Source organism: Hyperolius riggenbachi, chromosome 9 (genome assembly GCF_040937935.1).
Source record: "Hyperolius riggenbachi isolate aHypRig1 chromosome 9, aHypRig1.pri, whole genome shotgun sequence".
NCBI lineage: Eukaryota > Metazoa > Chordata > Amphibia > Anura > Hyperoliidae > Hyperolius > Hyperolius riggenbachi.
Window position 1 is genome coordinate 288,755,857 of NC_090654.1, and position 16,804 is coordinate 288,772,660.

General features: G+C 48.8%; 1 protein-coding gene across 1 annotated transcript in view; it reads right to left on the minus strand.

The window, feature by feature from the left end:
- The window catches only part of FBXO33 (F-box protein 33), a 35,921-nt gene that overhangs the window by 15,559 nt on the left and 3,558 nt on the right, over nt 1–16,804 (minus strand). Inside the window, exons 2-3 of the mRNA XM_068254760.1 lie at nt 10,337–10,447; nt 3,796–4,481 (exon numbers count right to left, since the gene is read on the minus strand). Coding sequence (XP_068110861.1) covers nt 3,796–4,481; nt 10,337–10,447 — 797 coding nt within the window. The remainder of the gene's footprint in view (nt 1–3,795; nt 4,482–10,336; nt 10,448–16,804) is intronic.

Sequence of the window (16,804 nt, forward strand, 5' to 3'; positions counted from 1 at the left end):
TTTAAACAATCCTAGTTCCCTGGCAGCCCTGCTGATCTATTTGTCCGTAGTCGCGTCTGATTAACACCAGAAACAAGCATGCAGCTAGTCTTGTCGGATCTGACCATTAGGTCAGAAACGCCTGATCTGCTGCATGCTTGTTCAGGGGCTATGGCTTAACGTATTAGAGGCAGAGGATCAGCAGGATAGCCAGGCAACTGGTATTGCTTAAAAGTAAATAAATATTGCAGCCTCCATATCTCTCTCACTTCAGTTGCCCTTTGAAGCTTTGGCTGTGACGCCACTGTCTAGTCCTGGAGCCCTATCTCCTCATAGAGAGAACTATTGTTCCCAAGTGCCATGTAGCAGCCGCCAATGGGAGCCAAGACTGCCAGAACTAAAAAGTGGTGCCAGGGTTCTGTGAAGATAGCAGGCTGGCAAGGGGAGGAGCCCCCACAATGCACCACTTCTGGATTATCACAGTCAGCATTGGCCCTGCTGCTTACTTTTATATATTTGGGATAAAGCACACCTGAACCAGGATTTACAAAATGTACAAAAACTGAATTTGGCTTACCTGGGGCTCCTTCCAGCTCCCCATAATTTTGAGGCCCTTCAGTTTGTTTTGGGTCCCCTCCGTTCTGCTGTCTCAGAGCTGAGTCACAGCGGCAGCTCGCATGCTTTGTGTGTGTCCTTCATCGCATTCCAGTAGCTGGGAGAATTTAACGCATCCATAGTTACAGTTCTTTGCACCTGCGTACAAAGGCTCGCCATGGGAGCACGATCAAGGCGTCACACGGAAGGTACAGAACATGTGCCGTAGCTGCAACTCAGCAAGGTAAGTGCTTTTACTGAGGGGTGACAGCAGCACAAAGGAGGGGACCTAAAATAAACTGAGGGTCTGCAAAGATTATGGGGGAGGGAGGCTGGAAGCAGCACCAGGACGCCCCTTGCTATTTTATTCCAGTTCAAGCGTGCTTTAGGAGAAGCTTTAAAGAGGATCTGTAAAATCAAAAGATCCCCTGGGGGGTACTCACCTCGGGTGGGGGAAGCCTCCGGATCCTAATGAGGCTTCCCACGCCGTCCTCTGTCCCACGGGTGTCTCGCTGCGGCCCTCCGTACAAGACGACGTCATTTACCTTCCCGGCTCCTGCGCAGGCGCTCTGACGGCTGTCGGCTCAGAACTACACGGAAATACCCGATCGCCGTCGGGTCTGCTCTACTGCGCAGGCGCAAGTTTCCGGCGCCTGCGCAGTAGAGCGGACCCGACGGAGATCGGGTATTTCCGTTTAGTTCGGAGCGGAAAGCAGCCACAGCGCCCCCGCTGGAGCCTGCAAAGGTAAATATTGATTTTACAGTCGGCTCTGTCGCCGGCTGTTCGGAGGGCTGCAGCGAGACCCCCGTGGGACAGAGGACGGCGTGGGAAGCCTCATTAGGATCCGGAGGCTTCCCCCACCCGAGGTGAGTACCCCCCAGGGGATGTTTTTGAGGTTACAGAGTCTCTTTAAAGCAGGGCTGTGGAGTCAGAGCAATTTTGGGTGCCTGGAGTCGGAGGAAAAAAAATGCACCGACTCGTAATGAATTTAAACTGTAATTAAAATAGAAAATATAATAAAATGTTCTATTTCTCAGATAATAGTCATCATAAATAATTTCTACATACAGTAATAGCTGTGCTTAGTCCACAAAAATGAAATAAACCAATCAAAATTAGTTACTTGTGCTTCTTCAATAAAGCAGTCCCCGTATTTTTAAAGTCAGATATACATATCTGATTGTGACTGTATATATGATGTGTACACAGGAATCTCTTATATATACTAAATAACGTCTATGCTGTAAGAATAAAGCCTGATGTGTAGCCGTGTCACTAATAGAGATGGTCAATGAGATGGAAATAATTCTGCGTTGATTCAATTTATGAAAATGTATGCACTCTCTTTGCTCATGAAATCAAATTGATAGGTCGTTAAAATTTGGTTTGGTGACTACGAATTAAATGGTACCTGAGAAGGATGAAAAGAAAAGTTTTATACATACCTGGGGCTTCCTCCAGCCCCCTTCAGGCTAATCAGTCCCTCGCTGTCCACCTCCACCACCTGGATCTTCTGCTACGAGTCCCGGTAATTCAGCCAGTCAGCGCAGTCCGGCTACATGCTGCTCCTACAGCCAGGAGCATTCTGCACTTGCGCAACAGTGCTGTGCAGGTGTAGTACGCTCTCTTGCAGTTGGCTGATTGTGTAATGGTTAAGGGCTCTGCCTCTGACACAGGAGACCAGGGTTCGAATCTCGGCTCTGCCTGTTCAGTAAGCCAGCACTAATTCAGTAGGAGACCTTTGGCAAGTCTCCCTTACACTGCTACTGCCAATAGAGCGCGCCCTAGTGGCTGCTGCTCTGCTCTGGCGCAGAGTCCGCAAGGAGAAAAGCGCAATATAAATGTTATTTGTCTTGTCTTGTCTCTGCAGCGGAGTGTGTGCATGCGCACTACACCAGACTGGCTCAAGTACCTGGACTCATAGCAGAAGATCCAGGTGGTGGAGGAGGACAACGAGGGACTGATTATCCTGAAGGCGGCTGGAGGAAGCCCCAGGTATGTATAAAAAACTTTCATCTGTCTCAGGTTTACTATGTTACACAGTAGTACTATACTCTACATATACACTCTCACAGAGCTGTTGTGCACATTGAGCACAGAGGTGTTGTCTGTCACCCATAAACCTGGTTCAGATTTTGCATGAAGAGTGTGTAATAGAGGAAGAATCTCCTTATTCCCCTGCAGAGTACCTGCACATCACTCTTACATGTACCCACAATTAGGCCCCGTTCACATTACAAACGCGGACAGCCACGCATGCGGAACGCAACGCGTACGAACGCACGCCATCCGCGTTTGTGTGCGTTGCGTGGCCGATCCCATCACTGAAAAGTGAATGGGACAGCCACGCGTTTTGGCAAAAAATGCGTGCAGCATGCGTTCCCGGACCGCACAGGTCCGGAACGCATGCAGTGTGAACATCAGACAGTGCACTCTATGCACTGATATTGTGCGTGTCGGCCACCTGCACGCGTTTCCAAAACGCGGCTGGGAACACGTGCAGTGTGAATGGGGCCTTACATTGCCTAGGGCCTGATAGATGTTCTTTGTTCCGGTCTTTACCTTCTACAAGTACTCTTACCAAGGACTAGTTTTAGTCTATGACTAAAGGGAATAAATATGGCAGTCTATTTACACATTTTCAATCAACAAGATTGCAATATGCAAATTAGAGGAGTCGGTGGAATCCTAAACTGAGGAGTCTGAGTTGGAGGACTTTTGTACCGACTCCACAGCCCTGTTTTAAAGTGTACCAGAGATAGCACACTATCGCTTATTTATACTTACCCGGGGCTTCCTCCAGCCCCATGAGCAGCGCCGAGTCCCTCGCTGTCCTCCTTGGCCCTTCCGTTCTGGCGATACAACTGCTGCTCATGGGGCTGGAGGAAGCCCCGGGTAAGTATAAATTAGCGATAGTCTACCATCTCAGGTTCACTTTAAAGGGACTCAGAGCGGAAACCTTAAAAAGATTTTATGCATACCTGGGACTTCCTCCAGCCCCATCCGCTCGGATTCTCTTACGTCAGACTGGCTCTGACTGACAGAAGTGCAGGGACCCGGTTCCTGAAGCTCCGGACAGCGGCGTGGGAGCGATCGGAGCAGTTGGAGCTGCAGGAAGCCCCAAGTATGTATAAAATCCTTTTAAGGTTTCAGCTCTGGTACACTAACAATAACCCTTAGCAAACACACAGTTTCTGAGACACTAAGCAGTATTTCCTCACCATGGACGGCCAGCAGGGACAGCCTCATGCACTTCCAGGCCAAGAGAACCAAGGGGTCTTCGTTCCGGTTGTCGCTGAGATCCGGGAAGCCAGACATGTCATTGACATCATTCATGAGGATGAAGTGGGTGAGGAATGCGCCGTATTGCCGAGATATGAGATCCACCACCGCCCCGGACACGCAGGTAACGTAGCTGTCAAAGTGAATCCGCTCCAGCGGTATGCTGGGTTTCAGGATCCGGAGCATGTCGTCGCTCTTGACGTCAAAGACCATCATGTAGACTCTGAGATTGGCGCTGTTCTGGGTCAGGGCCTTCCAGTCCTCGTCGTCCGGCATCTTCTCCAGGGTCTTGCTTTTCAGGGACGTGCTGTGGACCAGGAGCGACAGCCGATGCAAAGGCACGTGGTGGTTGTTGGCCAACACTCTGGTCATTTCGGCCGTGAAGTCACAGAAGTCCAGAGCCAGGGAGCGCAGGTTCACGAAGCGCTCCAGCTCCACCGCCGTCACCAAGCTGGTGTTGGCAGGACAATGGTTGTCCAGTAAACTGAGATGTTCTAAGGTGCTGGCAACGGGATTGGACAGAGACGCCAATGAGTTGGGAGTCACTATCTCCAGCATGAATCCGCAGGACAACCACTTCAGCTGCCGGCTGTTCCCCAAGATCTCCTCAAAGAGCTGCTGGATCCTAAAACAACAAAGACGCTTTTATTAAAAATGCACGGAAAATAAAAAGTGAAATGAAAAACAAAAAAAAACAAACAACCTCTCTGCGCATTAAAAAAAGTGGACTGCCTAACAAAGAAATAAACGATACTTTCTGCATAAAGGAGCAACATAACGTAGTAAGTGTTAGGCTACGCTTACAGTGGTTCACTGCGGCAGAACGACCGATATATATACAGGCGGAGCCAGTGCGCATTGACGTCATTACACTTAAAAAGAACCCGAGGTGGGGTTCCTACAATGCTATCCGCATACAGATGCTGGGTCTGCATACAACACCCAGCCTCTGTTGCTGTCCAGATCCCCCCTAAGTTCCCCCTGCGCTCTGCTATCCCCCATAAATCACAGCCGCGCTGCCGACATGCAGCGTGTCACAGCGGGCTGTGTTTACCTCTGTACTGTCAGTCTCGCCGCTCCCCCGCCTCCTGCAGAGCTGCGGTGCCCGCCCGCGTCCCTTCCCACTGATTGGAGGGAAGGGACACGGGCGGGGATCGGAGTTATGCAGGAGGCGGGGGGAGTGGCGAGACTGACAGTACAGATGTAAACACAGCCCAGCTGTGATTTATGGGGGCATAGCAGAGCGCCGGGGGGGGGGGGGGGGGGGGGGGGGGGGGTTAGGGGGGATCTGAATAGCAACAGAGTCTGGGTGTTATATGCAGACCCAGCCTCTGTATAAGGATAGCATTGTCAGAACCCCACCTCGGGTTCTCTTTAACCACTTGAGGACCCAGCCTTTACCCCCCTTTAAAGGGACACTTAAGTCAAACAAAAAAAATGAGTTTTACTCACCCAGGGCTTCCAATAGCCCCCTGCAGCTGTCCGGTGCCCTCGCCGTCTCCCTCCGATCCTTCTGGCCCCACCGGCAGCCACTTCCTGTTTCGGTGACAGGAGCTGACAGGCTGGGGACGCGAGTGATTCTTCGCGTTCCCAGACACATTAGCACCCTCTATGCTGCTATATGGTATATGATATATGCTACAGCAGCATAGATGGCGCTATTGTGGCCAGGAACGCGAAGAATCACTCGCATCCCCAGCCTGTCAGCTCCTGTCACCAAAACAGGAAGTGGCTGCCGGCGGGGCCAGGAGGATCGGAGGGAGATGGCGAGGGCACCGGACAGCTGCAGCAGGCTATTGGAAGCCCCAGGTGAGTAAAACTCATTTTTTTTTTGTTTGACTTAAGTGTCCCTTTAAGGACCAGCGCTGTTTTTTATGATCTGTGCTGGGTGGGCTCTGCAGCCCCCAGCACAGATCAGGTTGCTCCCCTTTTTTCCCCATGGGGATGATGTGCGGGGGGGGTCTGATCGCTCCTGCCTGCCTGGGTGTTGCGGGGGGGCTCCTCAAAGCCCCCCTCCGCGGCGAAATACCCCCCTTCCCTCTCCTCCCTCTCACCCCTGGTGATCTGGGATGCACAGTACGCTATCCATCCTGTGCAGCCTGTGACAGGCTGTCATCTGTCACATGACGGCGATACCCGGCCGCTGATTGGCCGGGGATCACCGGCCAAAAACAAAGGAGACAAATGTCTCCTGCGTACACATTTATTCTGCGAGCCGCAATCAGCGGCTCGCAGGCTATTCACGGAGACCCGCTCCGTGATTTAACAGGAGACGGCCGCTCGCGCGAGCAGCCTTTCCTGATTAATTAGGGAGGCACCTGGCAACGCAGATGTGCGTCACTGGTCCTCCAGCTACCACTTTGCCGCCGCACGGTATGAGTGTGCGGTTGGCAAGTGGTTAAAGAATAGAGCGCTCGTGTAGTTTTGCTAGATTGCCAGCGGGTCGGGAGTGCGTCGATGGCGGCGTTCGAATGCCCGACGACCAACGCAATACATTACCTGCTCCAGCCGGCGAGAGTCCCCCGGTCTCCGCTGCCTTCTCCACTGGGCTCTGAGTCCGGCAGGCTTCACTGAACTTCCTGTCCCGGCAGGAAGTTTAAACAGTAGAGCGCCCTCTACTGTTTAAACTTCCCCCGGACGTGAAGTGAAGTTAGCCAATCCGGAAACCAGCGGAGAAGACAGCGGAGACCGGGGGACTCACGCCGGCCGGAGCAGGTAATGTATGCAGGGGGGGGGGGGGGGGGGGGGCGGCAACTTCACAGATTGCGATCGGTTTCATGCTGAAATCGATTCACAATCTGTTTGCAGTAAAGGCAGCCGTACGGTCCCTCTCTGTTGGTCGATCTGATGGCAAATCGACCTGTGTATGGCCACCTTAATACTTACCAGGGCCGTGGAGTTCATACAAAAATCATAAGACTTTGGTTCCTAACTTCTATACTCCAGGTACCCAAAAATTGCCCCAACTCCACATGTACAGAAAAATCAAAAAACTTTGAAAATTCTGATCAAGAAAGGTGACTGAATATCTTTTTGAATTGAACTGGCCCAATGGTCGTCTTCCTCCTCACCTTTACAAACATCTCTCACCTCCTAATGCCACAATGGCCATCTTCAATCTACTCTTCCAAGGTGGCCAGGCCATCCCACCCAGATAAGCACCGAAACATGGGAAGGTTGGAGGAATAGCTGATGGAGTTTTCCCTTCCCATGTCTAGAAGTGGTGGCCATGACCACAAAAGAGATGTCAGAAGGCTCAGTACCTAAAGGCTCATACACACCCCCAACTTAATGCACAACCAACCACACAAGTAGTTGTTTACCTGACAAGTACCTACACTCACACACCAACCAACTTAAATACTATGCGCGCAAGCTAAACAGCAAACTGCACAACATGTCCGCATTAAAAAACAACAAAGTTGTTCAAAAGACTTGTACACACGTTAGAACCTGCATGATAGTTGGGCAGATTGATCCTACAGTTGGATCTGGCAAACAATCTGTTATCAGTTGGTCATCTGGTTGTTTGTCAGCCGTACACACACCCCCAACTTATCTTCCAACAGACCAAGTTTGTAAGATAGTTGGGCAGACTGACCTTCAAGGCTCATACACATGTCCAACTTAACGCCTGATTGTCATTTAAACTGGTCGCTTGAACGACTTGAAGTGCAAACAACAAGTCGATCAGAAATCATGTATACCATGACCAACAAAGCGTCTGATAAGCTAATTTACATATCGCTTACCGAACTTGATAATGGACAATGGACTGGATAGAACAATATATATTAAACGACTGCTCAAACGACTGTATGCTTGAACGTCTATTAGTTGGACAAATGACTAGAAGTTGTTTGTACACACATACGGACCCGACAGTCGTTTGAACTGTGCTGAGTACACACTTCCAACTTGTCGTTCAAATGACAAGTTGGTCGAAAAAGTTGATCGTCTGTACGTACCATAAGTCACATTCGATATGGCACACAGAGAAATAGGCAGTTACAGAGTACAGAGGAGAAGGACTGGAGACCATCGGTTTCCTTGCTGCAATAGAAACAGATCTCCCTACCAGACTTCCTTTTTTGAGCTGAAGATCCGCTTTAATATAACTTCGCCCAAAAGGAACATCACAATATAACTCACACAAGGTCACACAATGTCATTCACACTCACTGCTGCCACTTTCCATGCTCCCAAGCTGCAAAAGCAATTAAGGCTCCCCTTTACGCAGAGTAACAAAGGACATTGTGCTCAGCCTCACGCACGCCCTGCCAATCTGCTGCAATTACAAAGAGAACCCGCTCTCTGAGCCTGCGTCCAACATGACTGAAAGACAAGGGAAAGTCAGGGAGACAAAAAACTAAACTCAGGCTTCAAAGAATTTTATTAGAGAGAGTAAGAAGTTACACGCAGATTGGATGCAGAAAAACTGACTCCAATGAATCCCTAAAGGGGAAAATCTGCATCAGAAAAATCGCATTTAGGCCCCGTTCATATCACAAACGCGGATGGCCATGCGTGCGGAACGCGTGCGGACCGCAACACGTACGAACGCACGCCATCCGCGTTTGTGTGCGTTGCGTGGCTGATCCCATCACTGAAAAGTGAATGGGACAGCCATGCGTTTTTACAAAAAAAATGCATGCAGCATGCGTTCCCGGACCGCACAGGTCCGGAACGCATGCAGTGTGAACATCAGACATTGCACTCTATGCAATGTCTGATGTCGTGCGTGTCGGCCACCTGCACGCGTTTCCAAAACGCGGCTGGAAACGCGTGCAGTGTGAACGGGGCCTTAGTGGAAACAGGCCCACAGGCATTCATTGGAGTCAGTTTTTCTGCATCCATTCTGCATGTAGTGGAAATAGGTCCTTAGAGCTGTCAGAGTATTGCAATGCTCCATGGGACTTGTAGTTCCACCACAGCTGGAGTGCCAAGGTGAGCCATCACTGGTCTATAAGAACGCTATAATACGTATGCAATGAAAGATCCAGAGTGCAGGATGTTCTCGATTGAGAGCATTGCTGCCCTCCTTGCCCCACTAGAAGATACTCCACCATGTGCTGCAGTGTTATCTAGTACTCCCTTACAATTGCAACAAAATGCGCCACTAGGCTACATCCTAGTGGTGCGTCTGTACAGCACTCAACCCTGAACTATTTCTCAAGGGTTCGGATTCCTGCAGGTAATCGTGCGTCTCTGCACCCTGAGGGTACGTTCACACTCATGTGTTGCAGCGCGGACGCCGTTTTGCACACTGTAACGTGGCAAGCTTCAAAGCCTATGAACAGTTCCCAGCTCATCAGTTCCTCTGCAGCAGCTACCTTTGTTACAACACAGAGCGCTAGTCTACTTTAGGGAAGCCAGAGAAAACCTCATAAGGAAATTCCTCTAATGTGGTTGGGGGGGTGGCGGCACCCTCTCAAATGGCTAGACTTCCAATAGGTTGTAGTAAACTACGCCCACACTATTCAGCCAATCACAGCCCTTTGTGCTGTAGAATGCTGTAATTGGAGAACTGTTAAAAGACAAACACTTATACAGCGCTTTTCTCCTGGCAGACTCAAAGTGCCAGAGCTGCAGCCACTAGGACACGCTCTATAGGCAGTAGCAGTGTTAGGAAGACTTGCCTAAGGTCTCCTACTGAATAGGTGCTGGCTTACTGAACAGGCAGAGTCGAGATTCGAACCCTGCTCTCCTGTGTCAGAGGCAGAGCCCTTAAAGGAAAAAACTTAAGTCAGGAAAAAAAATGACATTTACTCATCCGGGGCATCCCTCAGCCCCCCGAAGCTGGATGGTGCCTTCGCAGCCCCGCTCCGATCCTCCTGTCCCCGCCGGCGGCTACTTCCGGGTTCGGCGACAGGCTGGGAACGCGGCTGATTTTCCGCGTTCCCAGCCGCTATATCACCCCTCTATGCTGCTATAGCGTATATATATACGCTATAGCAGCATAGAGGGTGAGAATAGCAGCAGGGAACGCGGAAAATCAGCCGCGTTCCCAGCCTGTCGGCGGCTGTCGCCGAACCCGGAAGTAGCCGCCGGCGGGGACAGGAGGATCGGAGCGGGGCTGCGAGGGCACCATCCAGCTTCGGGGGGCTGAGGGATGCCCCGGGTGAGTAAATGTCATTTTTTTTTCCTGACTTAAGTTTTCCTTTAACCATTACACTATCCAACTGTTCCTTGTAAGGTTTCCTGCTGGGTCCCCTAAAGTAGACTAGCGACCAACACAGAACATGCAGCGAGTTGTCAGAATCACGCGCAAATGTTTTTGATTGCGAACCAGTGTGAAACTAACCTACACAAAAAAAAAAAAAAAAAAAAAGAGCCTACAATGGAAAAGATATTTGCACATTGCTGCTGAATGGTGTCAATCTGTAATGCTGGTTTCTTGGGCAATTCTATTTTTCCTTTTAATTCCATTATATCTTAATGTAAACCGTTCAGGTAACCTCCTCACAAATAGTCACTTACTGTTTGATTTTTTTTCCGCCGGGGTCCACTTTATTGAGATACGGAGTTGTTATAGTGCCATTCTGTTGCAGAATACTGATGTCTCCAAACAGGCTCAGCTTCTGAAGGTTCCTAGAGTGAAGAAATAAACACGCTATACGTAGTGCCAAGGCTGAGATGGTGAAAGTGTCATTCAATCTATCAGACTATAAACATTAAACGAGAGAGGTGCTTTGGCGCAGTTACCGTTAGTACTGTCAGTGTACGTCAGACATCATTCCTATTGCAAACCACTGCAGAATATAGTGGAGCTGGAAGTGTCCAGGCAAGCATTCTGCAGCTATACACTGCTATGGAGAGCAGCGAGGCATAGACGTGTCCTTGGACTCGCCACAGCCAATTATACAGCTGATAGAGCAGCACAGGCACACTTAGCTTCAAGGACTGAATCAAGAGAAACATGGAGACAGCCATATTTATTTCCTTTTAAGCAATACCAGTTGCCTGGCTGCCCTGATGATTCTCAGCCTCTAATACTTCAGCCACAGCCCCTGAACAAGCATGCAGCAGATCAGGTGTTTGACATTATTGTCAGATCTGACAAGATTAGCTGCATGCTTGTTTCTGGTGTGATTCAGACACTACTGCAGCCAAATAGATCAGCAGGACTGCCATACAACTGATATTGTTTAAAGCGGATCCGAGATGAAAAACTATAACAAGTAACTTGACTATACATCATATCTAAATTTACACAGCAAATCTAGCTTGAAACAGCTTCAACAGTTTATGATTATTTATTCATGTGATACAATGACAGCAGCCATGTTTTGTTTGTCACATTACACACAGGCAAGCTGATAGCATCTCCAACCCTCAGTCTGTGACAAATTCAGTCCCCTCTCCTCCTCCCCTCTGCCTCTGAAATCTCTGGCTAGTAACCTCCTCCTGCCCAGACTGAGCTCCCATAAGCCCTTGCTACAGTGCCAAGGCACTGTGAAAAGCTGTGGGCGTGGCTTGGTTAGTTTATAGGTAATTAGAGTATTAAAACAAAAACAAAAAAGTATTTGGCTTGAGGAATGCCCTATAAACAATAGGAAAGGAACACAATTATGCAATGAGTAAGGGCCCTTTTCCACTAGCAAACGCAATCACAAATCACAAACGCCAGTGATTGCGATTTTTCATTAATTCTGTTATGCGATTGCGATTTTCATTTGCATTGCATTATCATTGTAAAAATCGCTCCAGCAAGCGATTGCGATTTGCGATTAGCGATTTATAAATCGAATCACTGTAGTGGAAAATACTTCTTGTGATTTCTATGATAAAGTAACAACCCTAGCGATTTAAAAATCTCTAGCGATTTGCGATTTTGCGATTCAGCAATCGCTCTAGTGGAAAAAGGCCCTAAAAGTTTATCTCAGATCCACTTTAACAGGAAATAAAGATGGCAGCCTGCAAAGCCCACTCACTTTAGTTGTCCTTTAAACCAAACTGATGCACTAAAACCCCTTAGCAAAAGGCCCACATTAAAAGGAATTTGTAATGGTTTTCTTTTTTTTGTTTAACTAAACAATTTGATAAGTATAGATGAGGAATTTGGTTTCATTTAAAATGAGGTGAATTGTGAATGATCATAGCTGTCCACGGTTGGGATTTTCATTCCTTTGGGACAGGAATACCAAGCTAAAACCAATAAATATGGCAGCCTCCATATTCTTCTCAATTCAGTTGTCCTTTAAGGCTGGTTTCACAGTGGGACGTTAAAGTCCCACGTTACAGCAGCCAGTAACGCAGCCTAACTCACAGCACTGTAAAATAAATGTGCTGTTCACAGTGCACACGTTGTGTTACATAGTAACGCAGCACGTTTAAACAAAGTGCTGCATGCTGTACGTTATACTGGGCTAAGCAGCGTTAGACTGTTTGCACATGCTCAGTAATGTTGGAGGAGGAGGTCTCCCCTCCTCCTCCTCCGGCCAGCCACATGGCTAATTAATATTCACTGCACTGTGGTGACTCCTGGTGGGACTGTAGTGTTGTCCGGATCATGAACGAATCGTTCATTTGATCCGGATCTTTTTTGTGAGTCAAATCATCCAGATCACCACAATGAAAGATTTGATTCACAGTGGAGGTCTGTCCGGAAGAAACAGAATGTACAGTGCAGGGAAAGTCCTGTCCTGCTAGTCATTTCACCCAGTCTGCTTCCCTAGTAAAATGATTCGGTTCAAAGATCCGGATCTTTTCAATGATCTGATTCAAATGATCCGTATCCTTAAAAAGATCCGGACTTCCTATCACTAACCTGGAGCGGCTGCTTTGAGAGCCGCATAACGCAGCTCAATCTGACGTCCAACTTCAACACCACCATGCGTTGCGTTAGGGGCACGTTATGCGACCATAACGTCTTCTAAAACGCAACGTCTTGGTGGAAAAGTAGCCTTAAAGTGAACTTGTAGGGAAAAGCATTCCCCCAATGGGTACTCGCCTCAATAGAGGGAAATCTCTGGATAATCCAGAGGCTGACTCACCAGTCGTAGATGGGTAACGGAGGATCTAGCGCTGGAACGCAGGCACTGCAGGAGGAACAGGAAGGCTCTATAGAGCCGTGTTCCCCAACCCTGTCTTCAAGTACCACCAACAGTCCATGTTTTGTGGAAATCCACACAGGTAGTTACCATAGATACTCGTGTATAAGCCGCCCCGCTTGTAAACCAAGGGGGTACCCACCTTTACCCCAGAAACCAGGAAAAAGTGATTGACCCACGTATAAGCCTGAGAGTAGGAAATGTAGCAGCGCCTGCATTTTAATAATCAAAATAAATGCCAATAAAATGAAATTATAGCAAGCCCCAGATAAGTATAACCATTTATAACTTCTCTGGTACACTTAAAGGGAAGGTTCACGCAGATTACAAAAACAAACGGCACTTACCTGGGGCTTCTTCCAGCTCCTGGTAGTTGATCGGTGCCCTCGCCGCAGCTCCTCTCCCTCCCGGCGTCCAGCGGCGAGGAAGCTGACCTCGCCGGGTCGGCTTCTGTGCGCTTCACGGCGGCGGGCGGGGGGTGTCACATGGTGTAGAGACGTCATCGGGTCTCTACTGCGCAGGCGCAGAACTACTGCGCACTAGAGACCCGATGACGTGGAACGCACATGACGCCGACCCGGCGAGGTCGGCTTCTTCACCGCTGGACGCCAGGAGGGACAGGAGCTGCGGTGAGGGCACCGTTCAACTACCAGGAGCTGGAAGAAGTCGGATCTTCCCTTTAAATATTTATGGTGAAAATACACAAGTGCTGCCTATATATACATATATGCATTGGTTTGGGGACAGATTATGATTCTGGAGTCTGGCATCACTGCTGTACACTTATTTTATTGGCAATGTACTTGGAGGCAAAGGTCAGTCTTCACACAGCAAAGTAGGTGACTCACGTATAAGCCAAGGAGGGGACTTTTCAGCACATTAGCCTCAATTCACTAAGCAGTTTAGACTAGTCTACAGATGGTTTTTAGTCTACTGATGGTTTGGTGTAATGTTTTAGACCTGTTATTAGACCTGATCTAACATTCAGTAATGACACAATTCACAAAGGCAAACAAGGAGTAACCACGCCCACTTCCTCTGACAGAGTTTAGACCAACTGATTTCTGTAGGTAAAGTAATTCTGTGAGGTATTTTAGACGTGAGGATGGGACCTTTTGAATGAATTATGCAGGAGTTTAATTGTATGCAGAGGAGAGCTCATCAGAGGAGAAGGATGTCAGTCATAGCTACTTGTTTGTGAATTGCACCTTTTGATAATTTCCCCTGCTTTACCCACCTAATTACCAAGTGGTTTAGACCAGGTCTTAAAAATTTGGCAATCGCGAATTCCCCTTTGATGGAAGTGACCAAACCAACAGTAGACTAAAAAAAACAACATCTGTAGACTAGTCTAAACTGCTTAGTGAATTGAGGCCAGGCTGTGTGCTGAAAAATTAGGCTTATATGTGAGTATACAAGGTAATCAGCTCTGCTGAGACACTAATTACCCCACCTGTGCAGGTTTGCGGTTTCCTGCAAAACATGTGCTGTTGGTGGGCCTTGAGGACAGGGCTGAGGAGCTCTTCTCTATAGGGCCCAGAGCCTTCCATCTCCTTAGGCAAGTATCTGGTTTTTAGGTTTTTTTTTAGCTTCAGATTCTTTGTACTGAACCTGACAGTACAAACGGCAAGCCAAGAAGTTTAAAAACTTTCACACAACGGGCAATGCTTTCATCAAGGCAGCCAGATAAGCTCAGAGAAGAGAGCCAATATAGTAACAACCACTGTGATCACATGAGACATCACTGATGAGCCCTGAGTAGGCTTCATCTGCTGGTTGCCATAGAAACGTTTACACATTGCGTGCATAAAAATGTCACAAGAAAGTGTTAAATAGCTGAGAGCACATCGTGTGCATGACACCATGGATGATAAATGGTGGGAGTTAGCACTGCTGACATTTTTCGTTAAAAGCAAAGAAAAAAAAAAAACTTGAGAGCTGAACTTTACGTATATCATTAGCAGGCAAAAATCACTGGTGTTACTCCACATTTTCTGTCATTTCCCTTTACCTTCATGATGGAAAGTAAAGATCATGTGACTACGCCAACTAGATACCGCCTACAAGATGCATGCTGGGAAGTTTAGATCAGGTTATGCTGCAGGCAGTCTCACCCTCGGTTCCAGAGAGAAGGGGCCCTAATCCAATTACTTTTCCTCCTGGATGATAATTTCACATCTTAAAGAGAGTCTGAAGTGAGAATAAATCTCGCTTCAGACCTCATAGATAGCAGGGGCATGTGTGCCCCTGCTAAACCGCCGCTATCCCGCCGCTTAACGGGGGTCCCTTCACCCCCAAATCCCCTCCGTAAAGCGGGGGAGCGCTTCTGCATTGGGGCAGGGCTAACCGCCTCAGCCCTGCTCCACGCGCGTCTGTCAGACGTGTATCTCCGCCTCTCCCCCGCCCCTCTGTCTTCCTTCACTGAGAGGGGCGGAGGAGAGGCGGCGATGCGCGTCTGATAGACGCGACTAGAGGCAGGGCTGCAGCCGTTAGCCCTGCCTCCAGGAAGGGAAGATTTACGACCAAGACTATGACCAAGTCTTGGAGGGGTGGGTTTGGGGGTAAAGGGGCCCCCCGTTTAGCGGCGCGATAGCGGCGGTTTAGCAGGGGCACACATGCCCCTGCTAAGTATGAGCTCTGAAGCGAGATTTATTCTTGCTTCAGAGTCTCTTTAAGAAAAGGCCTTTTAACCTCCTTAGTGGTATGCCCGACACTGTCAGGCATACCACTTCCTGGCCCCAGGAGTCTCGCATGCAGAATAAATGAGATCCCATGCCTGAATACCCTTTAGCTAGCACAAGTGCCCAGCATTCCCCAGTTAATATATTACCCAGCCTGGATCCAGCGATCGCGCAGCCTCCCGGCACAGCTTCGGTCTCTCTATGGGCAGGATCGGGTTTGCGCATGACATTGGCAACGTCAATGTGCAACCCTCTCCATTGTGAAGACCGGAGCTGTGTGAGGAGGCTGCGCCGATAGCTGGATCCAGGCAGGGTAATGTATAAACGGGGGAGCGGCAGGGATCGGAGGGTGCAGGACATTTGTACTAGCTAGCTTATTGCTAGCTAAAGGGTTTTCAGCCATGGGATTTCATTATACTGGGGGGCACAAACTGGCAAAACCAGTAGCGTAACGCTCAGGAGGTTAAAGGATACATCCGGAGTTCTATTGACCTCAGGCTTTCTCCAGCCCCTGGCAGCCGATGTGTCCCTCACCGCAGCTAGGCACCTGCTGGGGTCCCCTCCGTTGCAGATGCTGACCTCGCCAGGTCAGCATTGTGCGTCCAAGTCACTCGTGATTACACTCACGTGGCCGGCGAGCCTTCTGTGCAGGCACAGTACTTCTGCACCTGTCTAGAACGCTCCAGATTACATGATCATGAGCAGCGGGGCCACTAGCCCCCGCAGGCACAGAAGATGCCAACCTCACGAGGTCGGCATCTGCAACAGAGGGGATCCTGGGACACTGGCTGGAATCGGAGCTGCGGCGACAGAGAGGCTGCCAGGGGCTGGAGAAAGCCCTACCTAAGTAGACCTTGTTTTTTTTTTTTTTCCTAACCCCAGATGTATCCTTTAAGCCACTAGTAAGTAAGATAATACTCTGAATAGAGGTCGCAGTACTTTTTTGGGTATTTTTTAATTTGCAGAGTGCTGAAAAGTGATTTTAAACAAAAGCTGAAAATTATCTTCTAGGAGAGAACTTAGGTTAAAAAAAGGGAATTGGATCAGCCCAAGGAGTTTATATTTTTTCTAGTAAATTTTTGCTGAACAAGTTCAATGCTTAAAAAAAAAAAAATTGCAGTGATTTCAGCAAATATAAAGCCAGTTTGTGTGCTAGCTGGGCAGTTCAGCCCCCAGTCTGCTGGCCAGTCCCCTTACAGCTAAAACTACACAAG